The following is a 12,808-nucleotide window of genomic DNA, read 5'->3' as shown; positions in this document are numbered from 1 at the left end:
GGCCGCGGATGTGGGAACCGAAGAGGCGGTTCAGGGGGCTAGCGGGCGGGGTCAGTCCACTTCCACCCCAGCCACTATTGCCCCAAAACCTTCCTAGTCCAGTCTTTCAGGCCCATCAAATGTCAGTGGGCGGCAGGATTCGCCATCACTTCCCCCACTAGCGTACTATCACTTCGTACAGGTGGGTTTTAGACATAGTCCGGAGGGGTTACTCCCTCCCCTTCGAGACTACCCATCCAGCCATGCCACCCCAATACCACCGCATGTCAGGGATCACTTAACACTTCAACAGGAAGTTGCGGCCCCCTTGGCCAAGGGGGCCATCGAGCTTGTTCCTGCGCCAGAAGTAGGACGTGGTGGTTATTCCCACTACTTTCTGGTGCCCAAGAAGGACAAGGGCCTGCGTCCTATCTTGGACCTCAGGGACGTCGATCGCTTCCTCCGGAAGGAGAAGTTCAAGATGCTAACTCTGGCTCAGGTCTTGTCTGCTCTCGACCGTGGAGACTAGATGGTACCGTTGGACTTGCAGGACGCATATATCCACATTCCCGTCCTGCCGGACCACCGGCGTTACCTGCGGTTCACTGTAGGCCACAAGCATTTTCAGTTTACCATGCTCCCCTTTGGCCTTACCAGCGCCCCTCCGGTGTTCACGAAAGTGATGGCGGTGGTCGCAGCTCATCTGCTCAGATAAGGGGTTCCAGTCTTCCCCTATCTCGACGACTGGCTGTTGAAGGCGGGATCTCCCCAGACAGTCGTTTCCCACCTCCAGACTACTGCCGACCTCCTGCATTTGCTGGGGTTCTCCATCAATGTGCCGAAGTCGCACATGGTTCCCTCTCAGAAGCTCCTCTTCATCGGAGTGGTTCTGGACACGACGCAGTTTCGGGCCTATCCTCCCGAACGGCGATTCCAGGATATTCAGGATATGATTCCGATCTTTCGGCCTCTATCCTGGGTTTCGATCAGGATGACCCTGAGGCTGCTGGGCATCATGCATCCTGCTGGTCACTCATGCCAGATGGCATATGCGGGCTCTGTAGTGGGACCTGAAGTCCCAGTGGGCGCGTCATCAGGGGAACCTGTCCGATTACATCCAGATCTCACAGCAGCTGCAGTGGTGGCTCACAAACCAACATTCGGTCCAAGGCAGATCCCTCTCCTTTCCCCAGCCGGAGCACACAGTTGTGACGGACGTGTCCCTCATGGGCTGGGGGGCCCACATGGGAGAGGCGGAGATCAGATGCCTCTGGTCTCCGGCGGAGTCCAAGCTCCATATCAACCTTCTGGAGCTTCGGGCGATCTGACTTGCACTGAAGGCATTCCTTCCCTTTGTCAAAGGAAAAGTGGTGCAGGTGTTCAGACTGCACCACCGCCATGTGGTACTGCAACAAACAGGGCGTGTGGGGTTGTGGACCTTATGTCAGGAGGCTCTGCGCCTCTGGACATGGCTGGAACAGCAGGGCATTTCCCTGGTGGTTCAACACCTGGCAGGTTCACTGAACGCCAGGGCGGACGAACTCGGCCGCAAGTGCATGATGGATCACGAATGGCGTCTTCACTCTGACGTGGCGCAAGGTCTCCTACAACAGTGGGGAGAGCCTTGGTTAGATCTATTAGCCACAGAAGAGAACACGCAATGTCAACAGTTCTGCGCATTGGAATTTCCAAGGCGGCACTCGCTGTGAGAGACTTTTCGTCGCGAGTGGAGTTGTGGTCTGTTGTACGCTTTTCCGCCTATACCACTTCTGCCCAGAGTGCTGAAGATGATCAGGCGTGACCAGGCCCAAGTCATTCTTGTGGCGCAGGACTGGGCTCGAAGAGTTTGGTATCCCGAGCTACTCAGTATGACAATCGATTACCTGATCCGACTGCCTCTTTGGGAGGATCTTCTGTCACAGCAGTAGGTCCTTCACCCGAACCTGTCCAGCCTCCACCTCTTTGCATTTAGATTGAGCGGCGGCAGTTGATTTCTTTTGACTTGCCTCCTGAAGTCTGTGATGTCATTCTGGCAGCCAGGCGTCCCTTCACTAAGTTGGTATACGCCTGCAGGTGGAACAAATTTGTGGCATAGTGCATAGCAGAGGCAGTGGTTCCCCTTTCTGCCCCTCTTTCAGATGTTCTTCTGTTTCTTCTTTCCTTGGCCCAGCAGGGCTCTGCTCTGGGCACTATCAAGGGCTACCTTTCTGCTATTTCGGCCTTTCTCAGGCTCCCTGATCAGCTCTCTCTTTTTCAAGTCCCCTGTTGTAAATAGATTTCTCAAAGGCATTACTCACCTTTTTCCTCCTATTCCTTTTGTGATGCCACAGTGGGACTTGAACCTGGTTCTAACATTTTCAATGTGCGCTCCCTTTGAGCCTCTTAACAACTGTCCTCTTTGTCTGCTAACCTGCTAACTGTCTTTAGCAGAGGGATTTTCTGAGCATGTGCTCATGACGGAATTGTTCCGTCATAAGCACAGGAGCACTGGTGCTCATGACGGAACAATTCCGTCATGAGCACCCAAAGGGTTAAAGGCATCTTTGTTGCTCACAAAGTGAAAGAGCAATACAAATGCCATTAAATCTTATTATGTTGTCACATTGCTGGCTTTCAGAAACAGCGGTCAAAAGTCTGCTTATTACATTTATTTTTCTTTCTTTGACTTAAGTTAGAGGATTTTGTAAAGTGAACTGAGTGACAATTGAACTGTGCAAAGTATGTTAAATGAAAGGCTGTAAGATGTCGGGCTCTTTTTTTTTTTTTTTTGCACAACGCTGAAATAGCTAAGTGAACTGTTAAAAAATTCAAATATATTTCCCATTTTTGTAATTTTTTTTTGCTGAAACCCAAGTTACAAAAATTATTTATGCGCTATTCTCAGTAAAACTGCAGGTTAGCGGGAAAGTTTTGAGGCCATTTCAATGATAAATATGCTATCTGTAAATGACAATGCACTACCACATCATGCCTTGTTAATATATTTATGAAAGGGAGTTTTTAAACATGAACCTAGAATTATTACTGCTCGTGCCCAGATGTCAATGCTATCTGAAAGAGACCATTAGTTATAGATTTCTTACCTTAGATTTACCCCATGCTTCGCAGTACCCCTGCGTGTTGGTAGGTGGCATCAGTCGACTCCGCGTCGGTGTCGTGGTCGCCGGGATGAAGTTGCCATGTGTACTTATACGCCGCTCCTGTGCGTGAAAGTCCGTTCTTTCTTTTTCCGTGCCTGTGCGACCCCTGAGTCTTACCCCAGAACCCTAACTCAAAAGACCGATTACCTACCTGGAAACCGATAACCTCTTTTTCTTCATAGAATAATATTGACACTTTTTCTCCCAAAAAGTTTCTAAGTGTCGACTTTTGAAAACGGAGAATATTCCTTAAAAATCACCCGGTTAAAACAAACAAAAAAAAAAAAACTCATTTTCTCAAATGTTTTCAGAAAATGTCCCAGTGCTGAATCTAGGTATCCAGCACTGAGTAAGAAAAAATAACATTAAAGTAACTTACCTGCTAAGTGAATTTCCTCCCATCGGATAACATTGGTGATTCTATGTGAAAAAGTTTGTCAACTTTTGAAATACAATAATATGCCTTAAAAATCATACCTTTAACCAAAACGCAGTTACTCACCTGTTTTCAGGAAAAGTCCCAGTTCTGAATCTAGGATCCAGCCCTGTCTTATCAAAAGTAATTAATTGCATTTTTCTTTAAAAGCACATTCATTCGAATGTACTATACCTGCTAAGTGTTGCAAACTGCTTACTTAAACTGTAACCAAAATCAGTACAAGTTATACTGCAATTTTGAACTGTGTTCATACAAGTAATTTACTACTGCAAAGTATTTATATGCTTACCTGTACCAGGCTTGCTTGGTTCTAGAAATAAAACAGTATATTTTTTTTTATACAAAAACAATTGGCCTAGAGTTCAGTTCTTGAGTGTGTTCATCAAATGCTTAACACTGTCCTCTGATACTGCCTTACTGTTCGACCAAGCTACCACTTTAGAGAGTAAGGTTCTATCTAACTTTAACCTCTGTCAAAGCTCTGGAGACCCTTGGACTCTATACACACTGTACCTCACTTTGGCCAGTTTCTTACATATGGTCATCGATCCTCTGATCAGACTGCCTCTTCGGTAGGCTCTTCTGTCACAGCAGCAGGGGAGGGTCCTCCAACCAAACTTGTCCAGCCTCCACCTCCTTGCGTGGAGATTGAGCGGCCACAGTTGACTGCTTTTGACCTCCATCCTGAAGTGTGTAATTTCATCTTGGCAGCCAGGCATCCCTCCACTAAAACGGTATACGCCTGTAGATGGAACAAGTTTGTGGCATGGTGCACAGCAAAGGCTGTGGATCCCCTCTCTGCCTCTCTTTCTGAGGTCCTCTTGTTAATCCTTTCTTTAGCCCAGCAGGACTCTGCCTTGGGCACTCTTAAAGGCTACCTCTCGGCCATATCTGCCTTTCTTTGCCTTCCTGATCAGCCTTCTCTTTTCAAGTCCCCTATTATGAATAGATTCCTAAAGGGCATTACTCATATTTTTCCCCCTTCTTTTGTAATGCCCCAACGGGACTTGAATCTTGTCCTTACTTACCTTATGTGTGCTCCCTTTGAGCCACTACATAACTGTCCTCTTCGACTTCTTACTTTGAAGACTGCCTTCCTGCTCGCCGTCACCTCTGCTCACAGGGTAAGTGAGCTTCAGGCTCTATCCTCAAAGCCTCCCTTTCTTGCAGTCCATCCGGATAAAGTGGTCCTTCCCACTAGACTCTATTTTCTACCCAAAGTGGATACCTCTTTCCACATAAGTCACACCATCACATTGCCCACCTTCTTTCCACCTCTTTACTCTTCCAAAGAGGAAGAGAGACTCCACAGTCTGGACCCAAAGAATGCGCAGTCCTTCTACCTTGACTGCACTAAAGATTTCTGGGTGGACTATCATCTCTTTGTGGGTTATGCGGGAGCCAAGAAAGGTCGGCCCGTACAAAAACGCACCATCTCTCGAAGGGTTGTCCTATGGATTAAAATCTGCTATTCATTGGCGAAAAAGGAACCTCCAGTGGGAATGTGCGCCCATTCTACCTGGGCGACAGCAGCCTCTTCTGCTTTGGGACGTGGAGTTCCGCGTATTGACATGTGGCAAGCAGCCACGTGGGCATCCTTACACACGTTCACCAAACATTGCCTGGATAGCCAAGTCCGTAGAGACAACTTTTTTGGCCATTCTTTTCTCCAGGACTTTCTGGTGTGAATGTAGTTTGCAGACCCACCTCCAGGGTTGGCATTGCTGGGGTAGCTATTCTAAGGCAAGGAATCTATAACTTATGGTCTCTTTCAGATGAACAAGTTACTTTCCTTCAGTAACAATGTATCTATAAGAGACTACATTAGTTAAAGATCCCTTACCACACCACCCATCCTCCCCGTTCTGCGAACTGACTTCTAGGGAAAGGAACTTCCTTCCAGGGCCCTAGTTATGTGCACCAGTGGTCAGTGTCTTGCATTACTCTGAGGTACTGGTGTGGAAAGTCGTGCCAGAACTGACGTAAGCACGCAGGGGTGGCGTCCTAAGTAGACATCACGGCGTCATCACCGCGGCGACGACGACGACTGATGCGGAGTCGACCAACACCACCTACTGAGGCGCAGGGGTACTGCTAAGAGAAAAATTCTCCAGATCCAGTCTGACGCCTGGGGGTAATTCTAAGGTAAGGAATCCTATAACTAATGTAAGTCTCTTACAGATACATCGTAACAGAAGGTAAGTAACTTGTTCATTAATGAACTAAGAGGCAAGCCAGGAATCATGTGTACCCTATATTTGGGCTTGATTCTTTTTGTACATGGAGCAAACATTTAGTCTAGTAAATAAAGTTTTTTTTTGTACAGCAAAAATAGTGAGCTTGCATATTTGAAGGTGCTCTTATGTGATAATAAAGACATAGGCAGCTCCATAAGACAAAATATTTGCCTAGGGTCACATAATTTGAGACTAGTTCATGGGTCAAGTACATTATAGTTTGGTCAAAAATATTATTAAAGTTACTAGACCTGCAGGTCTAGTAAAATTTTTATGATTTTTCAAGCCCTGCTTAACACATCCCTCTGATAAAGCCTTGCTGCTTGCCCACACTACCACTAATAGACAGTAAGGTAATATCTACTTTTACCTCAGTTAATCTTTAGAGATCCACTGGACTCTCTGCACACTACCTTACTTTGGTATAGTATATACAAAGCCAGCTTCCTACCTGGCTACCAAAGGGACTACACGCCCTGAAAAACCAATTTTTCAACGGATTTTCTGCTCTTTGTCTCAAGTGTCGACCTGTCTGCCTAAACAATAGAGCAGCCCCTCTCCCAAATGATTCCCATTTGCTCTTCAAAGGTGGCTTTCCCTTTGAAGTTCGCCTTTTGGGCCAACAACAATGTGGCGTCCTGCCAAGGATAGGTAACACCTCACGCACCCAGGCTTCTATTATGTCCTTTGCTGGGAGACTTTCCAGGAGGGCAGAAAGGGGTCTCGCGGACAGACTCCATGTGCAACCATAAACGGGCACAGTAAATTTTTGGCAACAAAGTTGGAACTTTATTAAAAAATGCACAATGCAATGAGTTACATTAATTTCGACCTGGGCATCAGGTTGGGCTTAATGTACCGGGCTGTTTGATACCTTTTTATTATCAATTTTAGAAGTACCAGTCAAAAGTTAGCCAAGCTGAGGTGTCCATTTGCAACTCTGCTCCCACCAATGGGGCTATTAGCCCATTCCACAGTAAGAACGGCAATTGTAGGTTTTTACTGTTGGAACATGTAAAAGTAATTTTTTAACATTTTATTATACAGCACCCTGCTTTAGGCCTGCCCTAGGGTGTGCCTTACATATATTAAAAAGTGGAGGTTTGTGGTTTGCCATAATTTTAAAAGGCAAAGTCCAGTTAGCTGTTTAAAAAAGCCCTTCCTTTGCAGTAATAGAACCTTAGCCATGTTTAACTTTGTCACACCTAGGATGGCACAACCAGTGCCTGAGTGAAGCCAGTTGCCTGGACCCTCAAAACACAGGCCCTGGGCACCATTTTCTAGGGCCTTATGAGTAAAGTAGCCAATACCAGTTGAGTATGTCAATCAAACATACAGATTTTAAGGTCGGGGCACTGTCACTGAGGTTTGCTAAGCAAGCCTCTGTGCACTCTGAGTCGAAAAATCAGCAGCAACAGTCCAAAAGTTTGACGTCAACGATATATAAAGAGGTATTTCCTTACATGGATACTCTCCCCTGACATATTTCTCCTCAAGTTCTGCTATGTAGCCTGGTCTAACTATTTTTGAAAATCTTAACCCCTTCGGTGCTCATGACGGAACGGTTCCGTCATGAGCCACGGTTGAGCTGTGCTCATGACGGAACCGTTCCGTCATGACCACGCCCGCGCAGGAAAAGATCAGCACAGCAGGGGAATCCGTCCAGCATGGAAGGGGTTAAGTGTCTTTGTGGAAAATCCTTATAATTGTGTAAATCAAGGAAATTAATTAAGGAGTAGCAGCATACGAGGGCTGAAATTTGGCATTGTCCATCAATATCCCATCATGCCTTTTGCCGTCAATTGCCGTCAATTGCTTCAGTTGTGTTTTCCAGCTTGTGTATGCAGGAAAGTGGGTTAATGTTGCAGTAACTACCCCCAATTTTTGCCAGATTTATGATGCACTTTGGCTTGATGTGCCCTGGGTCCCTGCCAATCAGGGTTCCAAGGCCTGTGTCATTTCCCAAAACTGTACCTTTGTTTGCCCAATTGGCACCTTTCTGGCCACATGTAAGTCCCTTGTAAAAGGTACCATGGGTACGAAAGACAGTGTATCCAGGGAAGGCCTCTATATTTAAGTTTGCCTGCATTCTTACATTTTTTTTGTTGCTATTCTGTTAGAGTAGCATAGCTCTTTTTTAAAGGAAAATAATCGTGTTTAAGTTCTAAAAGCTAAATGCATTGTTAAGCATGCATATGTGGTTCTCCAAGCTTTGCACTTTCTACAAAGTTTACTGTCAATTTAACAGGAAAATGTGTTTTTCAGCTCTCTTGTCACAGAGACCCTAAACAGCTCGCTATTTCAACAACTTGCAGAGCATCTTCAGCAACAGAATCTAGAGCACTTACGGCAGCAAATTATGGAACAGCCTTCTCAGGTGAGCATAGCCTTTCTATGGTTTCAACGTGGCACTTTTTCCAATGTAACTATTCCGCATGCACTTTATTTGACTCTTATCTAGCGTCTAGGTTTAAAGGTTTTCCTTTGGGTTCCACAATGAGAAATAACCTTTCCTACCCATCGGATGGATGCAGTTAGTAGTGTAATTCCCAGTTCAGTCTGAACAGACTTTCAGTACATACAAGTGCCTGGAAGTGCAGCAAGCTACATGCTTGTCATGCAAACTGTTATGAACAAAAGAAATAGCAAAAGAAAGAGCGTTTGTAACAAAGTGCCCTCTTTTTGCACGGGTGCCCCCACTTTTTGCCAAACTGTTCATGTACTTTGAGTGTGCCCTGGGTTCCTGCCAACCAGGTACCCAGGGCCTATGTTCATTTCCTAAAACTGCATTGAGACAAAACCCAATTGGCACTCTTTGGCGACAGGTCAGTCCCTTGTAAATGGTACCACAGGTGCCAAGGGAACTTTGGCCAGGGAAGGCATCCAAGGACTGCAGCACTTATTGTGTGAGGTTGTGTTCCTTTATATATACACACACTCTCTTGCGCGCTGTCTCTCTTAAACGCACATGGATGCCAGTGTGGGATTTAATGAAAAATGCACTCAGAGGGCATCTTATGAATGCCCCCTGAAAATCGACCTAACAGACAGTGGTTGCTCGCCAGGTGCAGGTTTGAGGTGGAGACAGGCCGGTAGGGCTGGGGCCAAGTCAGTGGGCATCTTCCTCTTGTTAGCTTCTGCATGGCTGTCCGGTCCTTCTTGTAGTTTCTTCTTGTATGTGGAAGCAAGATTCAGGGGTGACCCTAAATACTAGATTGAGGGGCGATACAGATAGGTAAAAGGTAAGGACCAATGGGTCCCTACACTGGGCTGGGTACACCCCTTATGCCAACATCCAGTGGGAGTGGCATGAGCCTGTCCCTGTTTGGCTGAGTCCCCCCATCTGCAAGATGGCTGGGACTGAGAGTTGTGCTTCACCTCGCCTTCCCCACCTGAGGACTGGAGTTGGCAGAGGTGTGCAAACCTCTCTTCCTCACTTGTTTTTCCCACCGATTCTCCCGCACAAAGTGGGGACCAGTTGCTGAAAGCAGCAAGTGGCCTGGGGAAGCTCACAAAGGCAGCAAGCCTTTGAAGCTTCCTTTTCGTGAACCCTGCCCATCCTGGGGGAGGAGGCCCTGGCACCTCGTCCCAGGATGCGCATTGTTTCAGGCCCCAGAGAGCAGCATGCTCTTGACCCAGGGGTCCAGAAACATGTCCGGTGGTGGCAGCTGCAAGCAGCCAATCAGCCTGGACACTAGTGGTAGGTTAGTTTTCAGGGGGCATCTCTAAGAGAACCTCTGTGTGCATTTTACATTAATTCCCACATTGGCATCGTTGGTGGCTCAATGTGCTGAGAAGTTTGAGACCCAACTTCTTAGTTTTCAGTGTAGCCATTATGGTGCTGTGGAGTTCTTAATGATAAACTCCCAGCACCAAATACTCTTAATGGCAGCACTGCACTTACAAGGTCTAAGAATGGACTTAAGACACTGTAGGGGTACAGGGCTCATGCACCTGTACCCTCACCACTGGTATAGTGCACCCAGCTAGAGGTGTGACTGATCTATGCCAGGGCGGTGGGTTGTAGGCATGGCACACAAAGATTTGTGCCATGTCCACTCTGCACTTTGTTCTGTACCAAAACATGCAGCCTGCAAAGGCAGTGTGTGTGTTTAAGGGTAGAGGACCTCTAAGGGTGGCACAAGAAGTGCTGCAGCCCTTAGAGGCCTTCTCTGGTCACAGTGCCCTAGGTACCTGTGGTACCATTTACCAGGGGCTGACCTGTGGCAAGAGATGCCAATTGGGTTTAGGCTTCAATGCAGTTTTAGAGAAAGAACATAGGCCTTGGGTACCTGATTAGCAGGAGCCCAGGGCACACTCAGTCCAAGCACTTCAGCAATTAAGCAAAAGTGGGGGCAACTATGCAGAAAGAGGGCACTTTCTCACACTGGCCGCCTCTCCTAGGGGGCCTCAACTACGCCCCTTGCTGACATCACTGCCAGGACCTTTTCCACCGGATCTACAAAGGGGAACTCCCTCCTGTGTTGGCTGCAGAGGTCAAGGCTCCCTTCCTTGATCATTGGGCTTGGCCATCCCTGGTATAGTGTGACAGTTAATTGATGGATGCAGATCCTTCATCCCCGCTGCTTTCCTCCTCAGGAGCGAAGGGAAACATTGTTCACTGCTCCCTTTATGCGAGTTGGTGTTTGTACCTGCTGCTGGAGAGAGAGAGAGAGAGAGAGAGAGAGAGAGAGAGAGAGAGAGAGAGAGAGAGAGAGAGAGAGAAAAGGCCTGGCCTCTGATCCTGAGCTGAGCCAGAGAAATATGACAATACTACATGACCTATAAGTTGTACAGATATCGTCTTGGAACTCTCACTGGTCTTTGTACACTGAAGGAACGTATAACTGCACTCTAAAGCAACCTTCTCCATAGATGTAAAATGGAGTATCACTGCATTCCAGACTTTAAACCACAATGACGTTCCCTGTGAATGTACACTGATATTATGAGGCCTACCCCAGGTCAATTTCTAATCCAGGCTCACCGTGTGCTGTTTCTGGGCTGCTCATGACTGTGAGAAAGTGCCATCTTTTTTGCATGGTATGCCCCCACTTTTTGCTGAATTGCTGAATGTACTTTGACTGAGTGTGACCTGGACTCCTGCCAATCAGGTGCCCAGGGACTATGTTCCTTCCCTAAACAAAAACTTCAAACCCAAATTGGCAAACCCTGGCCACATGTCAGCCCCTGGTAAATGGTACCCTAGGTACCCAGGGCCTTGTGACCAGGGCAGGCCTCTAAGGGCTGCAGCACACATTGTGCCACCCTTAGAGGCCCTGTACCCTAACACCCACACACTGCCCTTGCAGGCTGAGTGTCTGGGTACAAGACAAAACAGTCGACATGGCACACATCCCTGTGTGCCATGCCCACCACCTACACTGCCCTGGCATACATCAGCCCCCCCTCTAGCTGGGTGCCCTATGCCAGTGGTGTGGGCACAGAAGCATTAGCCCTGTGCCCCTACAGTACCCAGGTCCATTCCTGGGCCCTGTAAGTGCAGTGCTGCCATTTAAGAGTACATGGTGCTGAGAGCTCGTCAAACAGGAACTCCAGCACCATAATGGCAACACTGAAGACTGAGAAGTTTGGTATCAAACTTCTCAGCACATTAAACCCACACTGATGCCAGTGTGGGATTTAATGTACCAAGCACCACAGAGGGCAACTTAGAGATGCCCCCTGAAACCCAACGTACAATCCACATCTGGTCTGAGAGGCTGCCTAGGCTGCCACACAGCAGACATGTTGCTGGACCCCTAGGTAGGAGAGCCCTTGCTCTCCTGGGCCTGCAACAATGCACATCCTGGGCGAGGTGCTAGGTCTCCTCCCCCAGGATGGGCAGGGGGAAGCTTCAAAGGCCTGCCGCCACTGTGAGCTTCCCCAGGCCGCTTGCAACCCCCACTCTGGCCGGAAGCCTGGCCTGGAAACCCCAAATAAGGACAGGGGATGTGCCAGCCTGCCAACCCCACCCTTCAGGTGGGGGAAGCAAGGTGAAGCACATCTCCGGGCGCTCGCCAGCTTGAAGATGGGAGGCCCTACCCAATCAGGACTAGGCTACTGCCCCCCTCCAACAGGAGAGTGGCAGAAAAGGGGGTGTACCCACCCCAGGACAGGAACCCATTGGTCCCTGCCCTTTACCTACCTGTAACGCCCCTAAATCTAGTATACCTTCCCCAGATTCCAGATTCAAAAATACAAAGAAGAGCAAGGAGAAAGAAGACCTACCGTGCAGCTGCTAAGAAGAGGAAGACACCAACTGCTTTGGCCCTAGCCCTACCGGCCTGTCGACCCTCGAACCTTGAACCTGCTCCTGCGACAACCTGGCACCTCTTGTGGCTAGCAACCTCACAAACCCCGGAGGACCTGGCTACCTTTTGGCTCCTAGCACTCCCATGAGCAGAGGCTCTGCTCAAACTCAGCATCCTAGCATCGGCCCGGAACCGCTAACCCTTCCCACTCTGCACCCGCCAAGCCTGGCCTGTGCCGGAGTGAACAAAGACCACGAGGACGACCCCCCGGCGACTGTGACCCCGAGTCCGGCACCCAAGGACTTCCCTCGACGCTCCTGACGACGCCTGCAGCCTCAGAACCAGGTACCCCCCCCAACCGCGATCAACAGAGGGTAAGATTACCCGACACCAAAAGGCACCCCTGTGCACAACTCCTGGGTACCTACCTATCCTCCAACTACCTAACTTACCTCTCGAAGTGGTGGTGGCACCTGAAGAATCTTCGTCCCCGAGCTTGCAGTCTTTTTCTAAACCGGAGCTTTCCTATTGAAATCAATTGAGCGGCCGAAGGCTCAATAGCACCCTGCACCCAGCCGCCTGAGTGGCCCTGGCAGTGTAACCTTTGCACCTATCTACTTCCCCATTTGCCCTGAGCAAGTGACCAGGAGCCCAGCTCCCACAGCCGCGTGGCCTGCTAGTCATCAGCCACCAACCAAGGCCCCCCTGCCTCCCATAGGATAACATTGGGCCTAACTCACTCTGCACCCGACTGCCCCT

General features: G+C 48.5%; 1 protein-coding gene across 2 annotated transcripts in view; it reads left to right on the top strand.

Annotated features, from left to right (window-relative positions):
* SCAF8 (SR-related CTD associated factor 8) overlaps positions 1-12,808 on the top strand; it is a 1,763,249-nt gene that overhangs the window by 507,145 nt on the left and 1,243,296 nt on the right. For both annotated transcript variants that reach the window (XR_014963046.1, XM_085611536.1), the window contains exon 10: positions 8,061-8,172. Coding sequence is in view for 1 of the 2 variants with exons in the window: in XM_085611536.1 (XP_085467662.1) it covers positions 8,061-8,172 (112 nt within the window). In the remaining variant the exon portion in view is untranslated. The remainder of the gene's footprint in view (positions 1-8,060; positions 8,173-12,808) is intronic.

The sequence above is a fragment of the Triturus cristatus genome, chromosome 6, assembly GCF_964204655.1.
Source record: "Triturus cristatus chromosome 6, aTriCri1.1, whole genome shotgun sequence".
Taxonomy (NCBI): domain Eukaryota; kingdom Metazoa; phylum Chordata; class Amphibia; order Caudata; family Salamandridae; genus Triturus; species Triturus cristatus.
The sequence above is the reverse complement of the archived record's forward strand: the minus strand, read 5'-3'. Positions and strand labels throughout refer to the sequence as shown.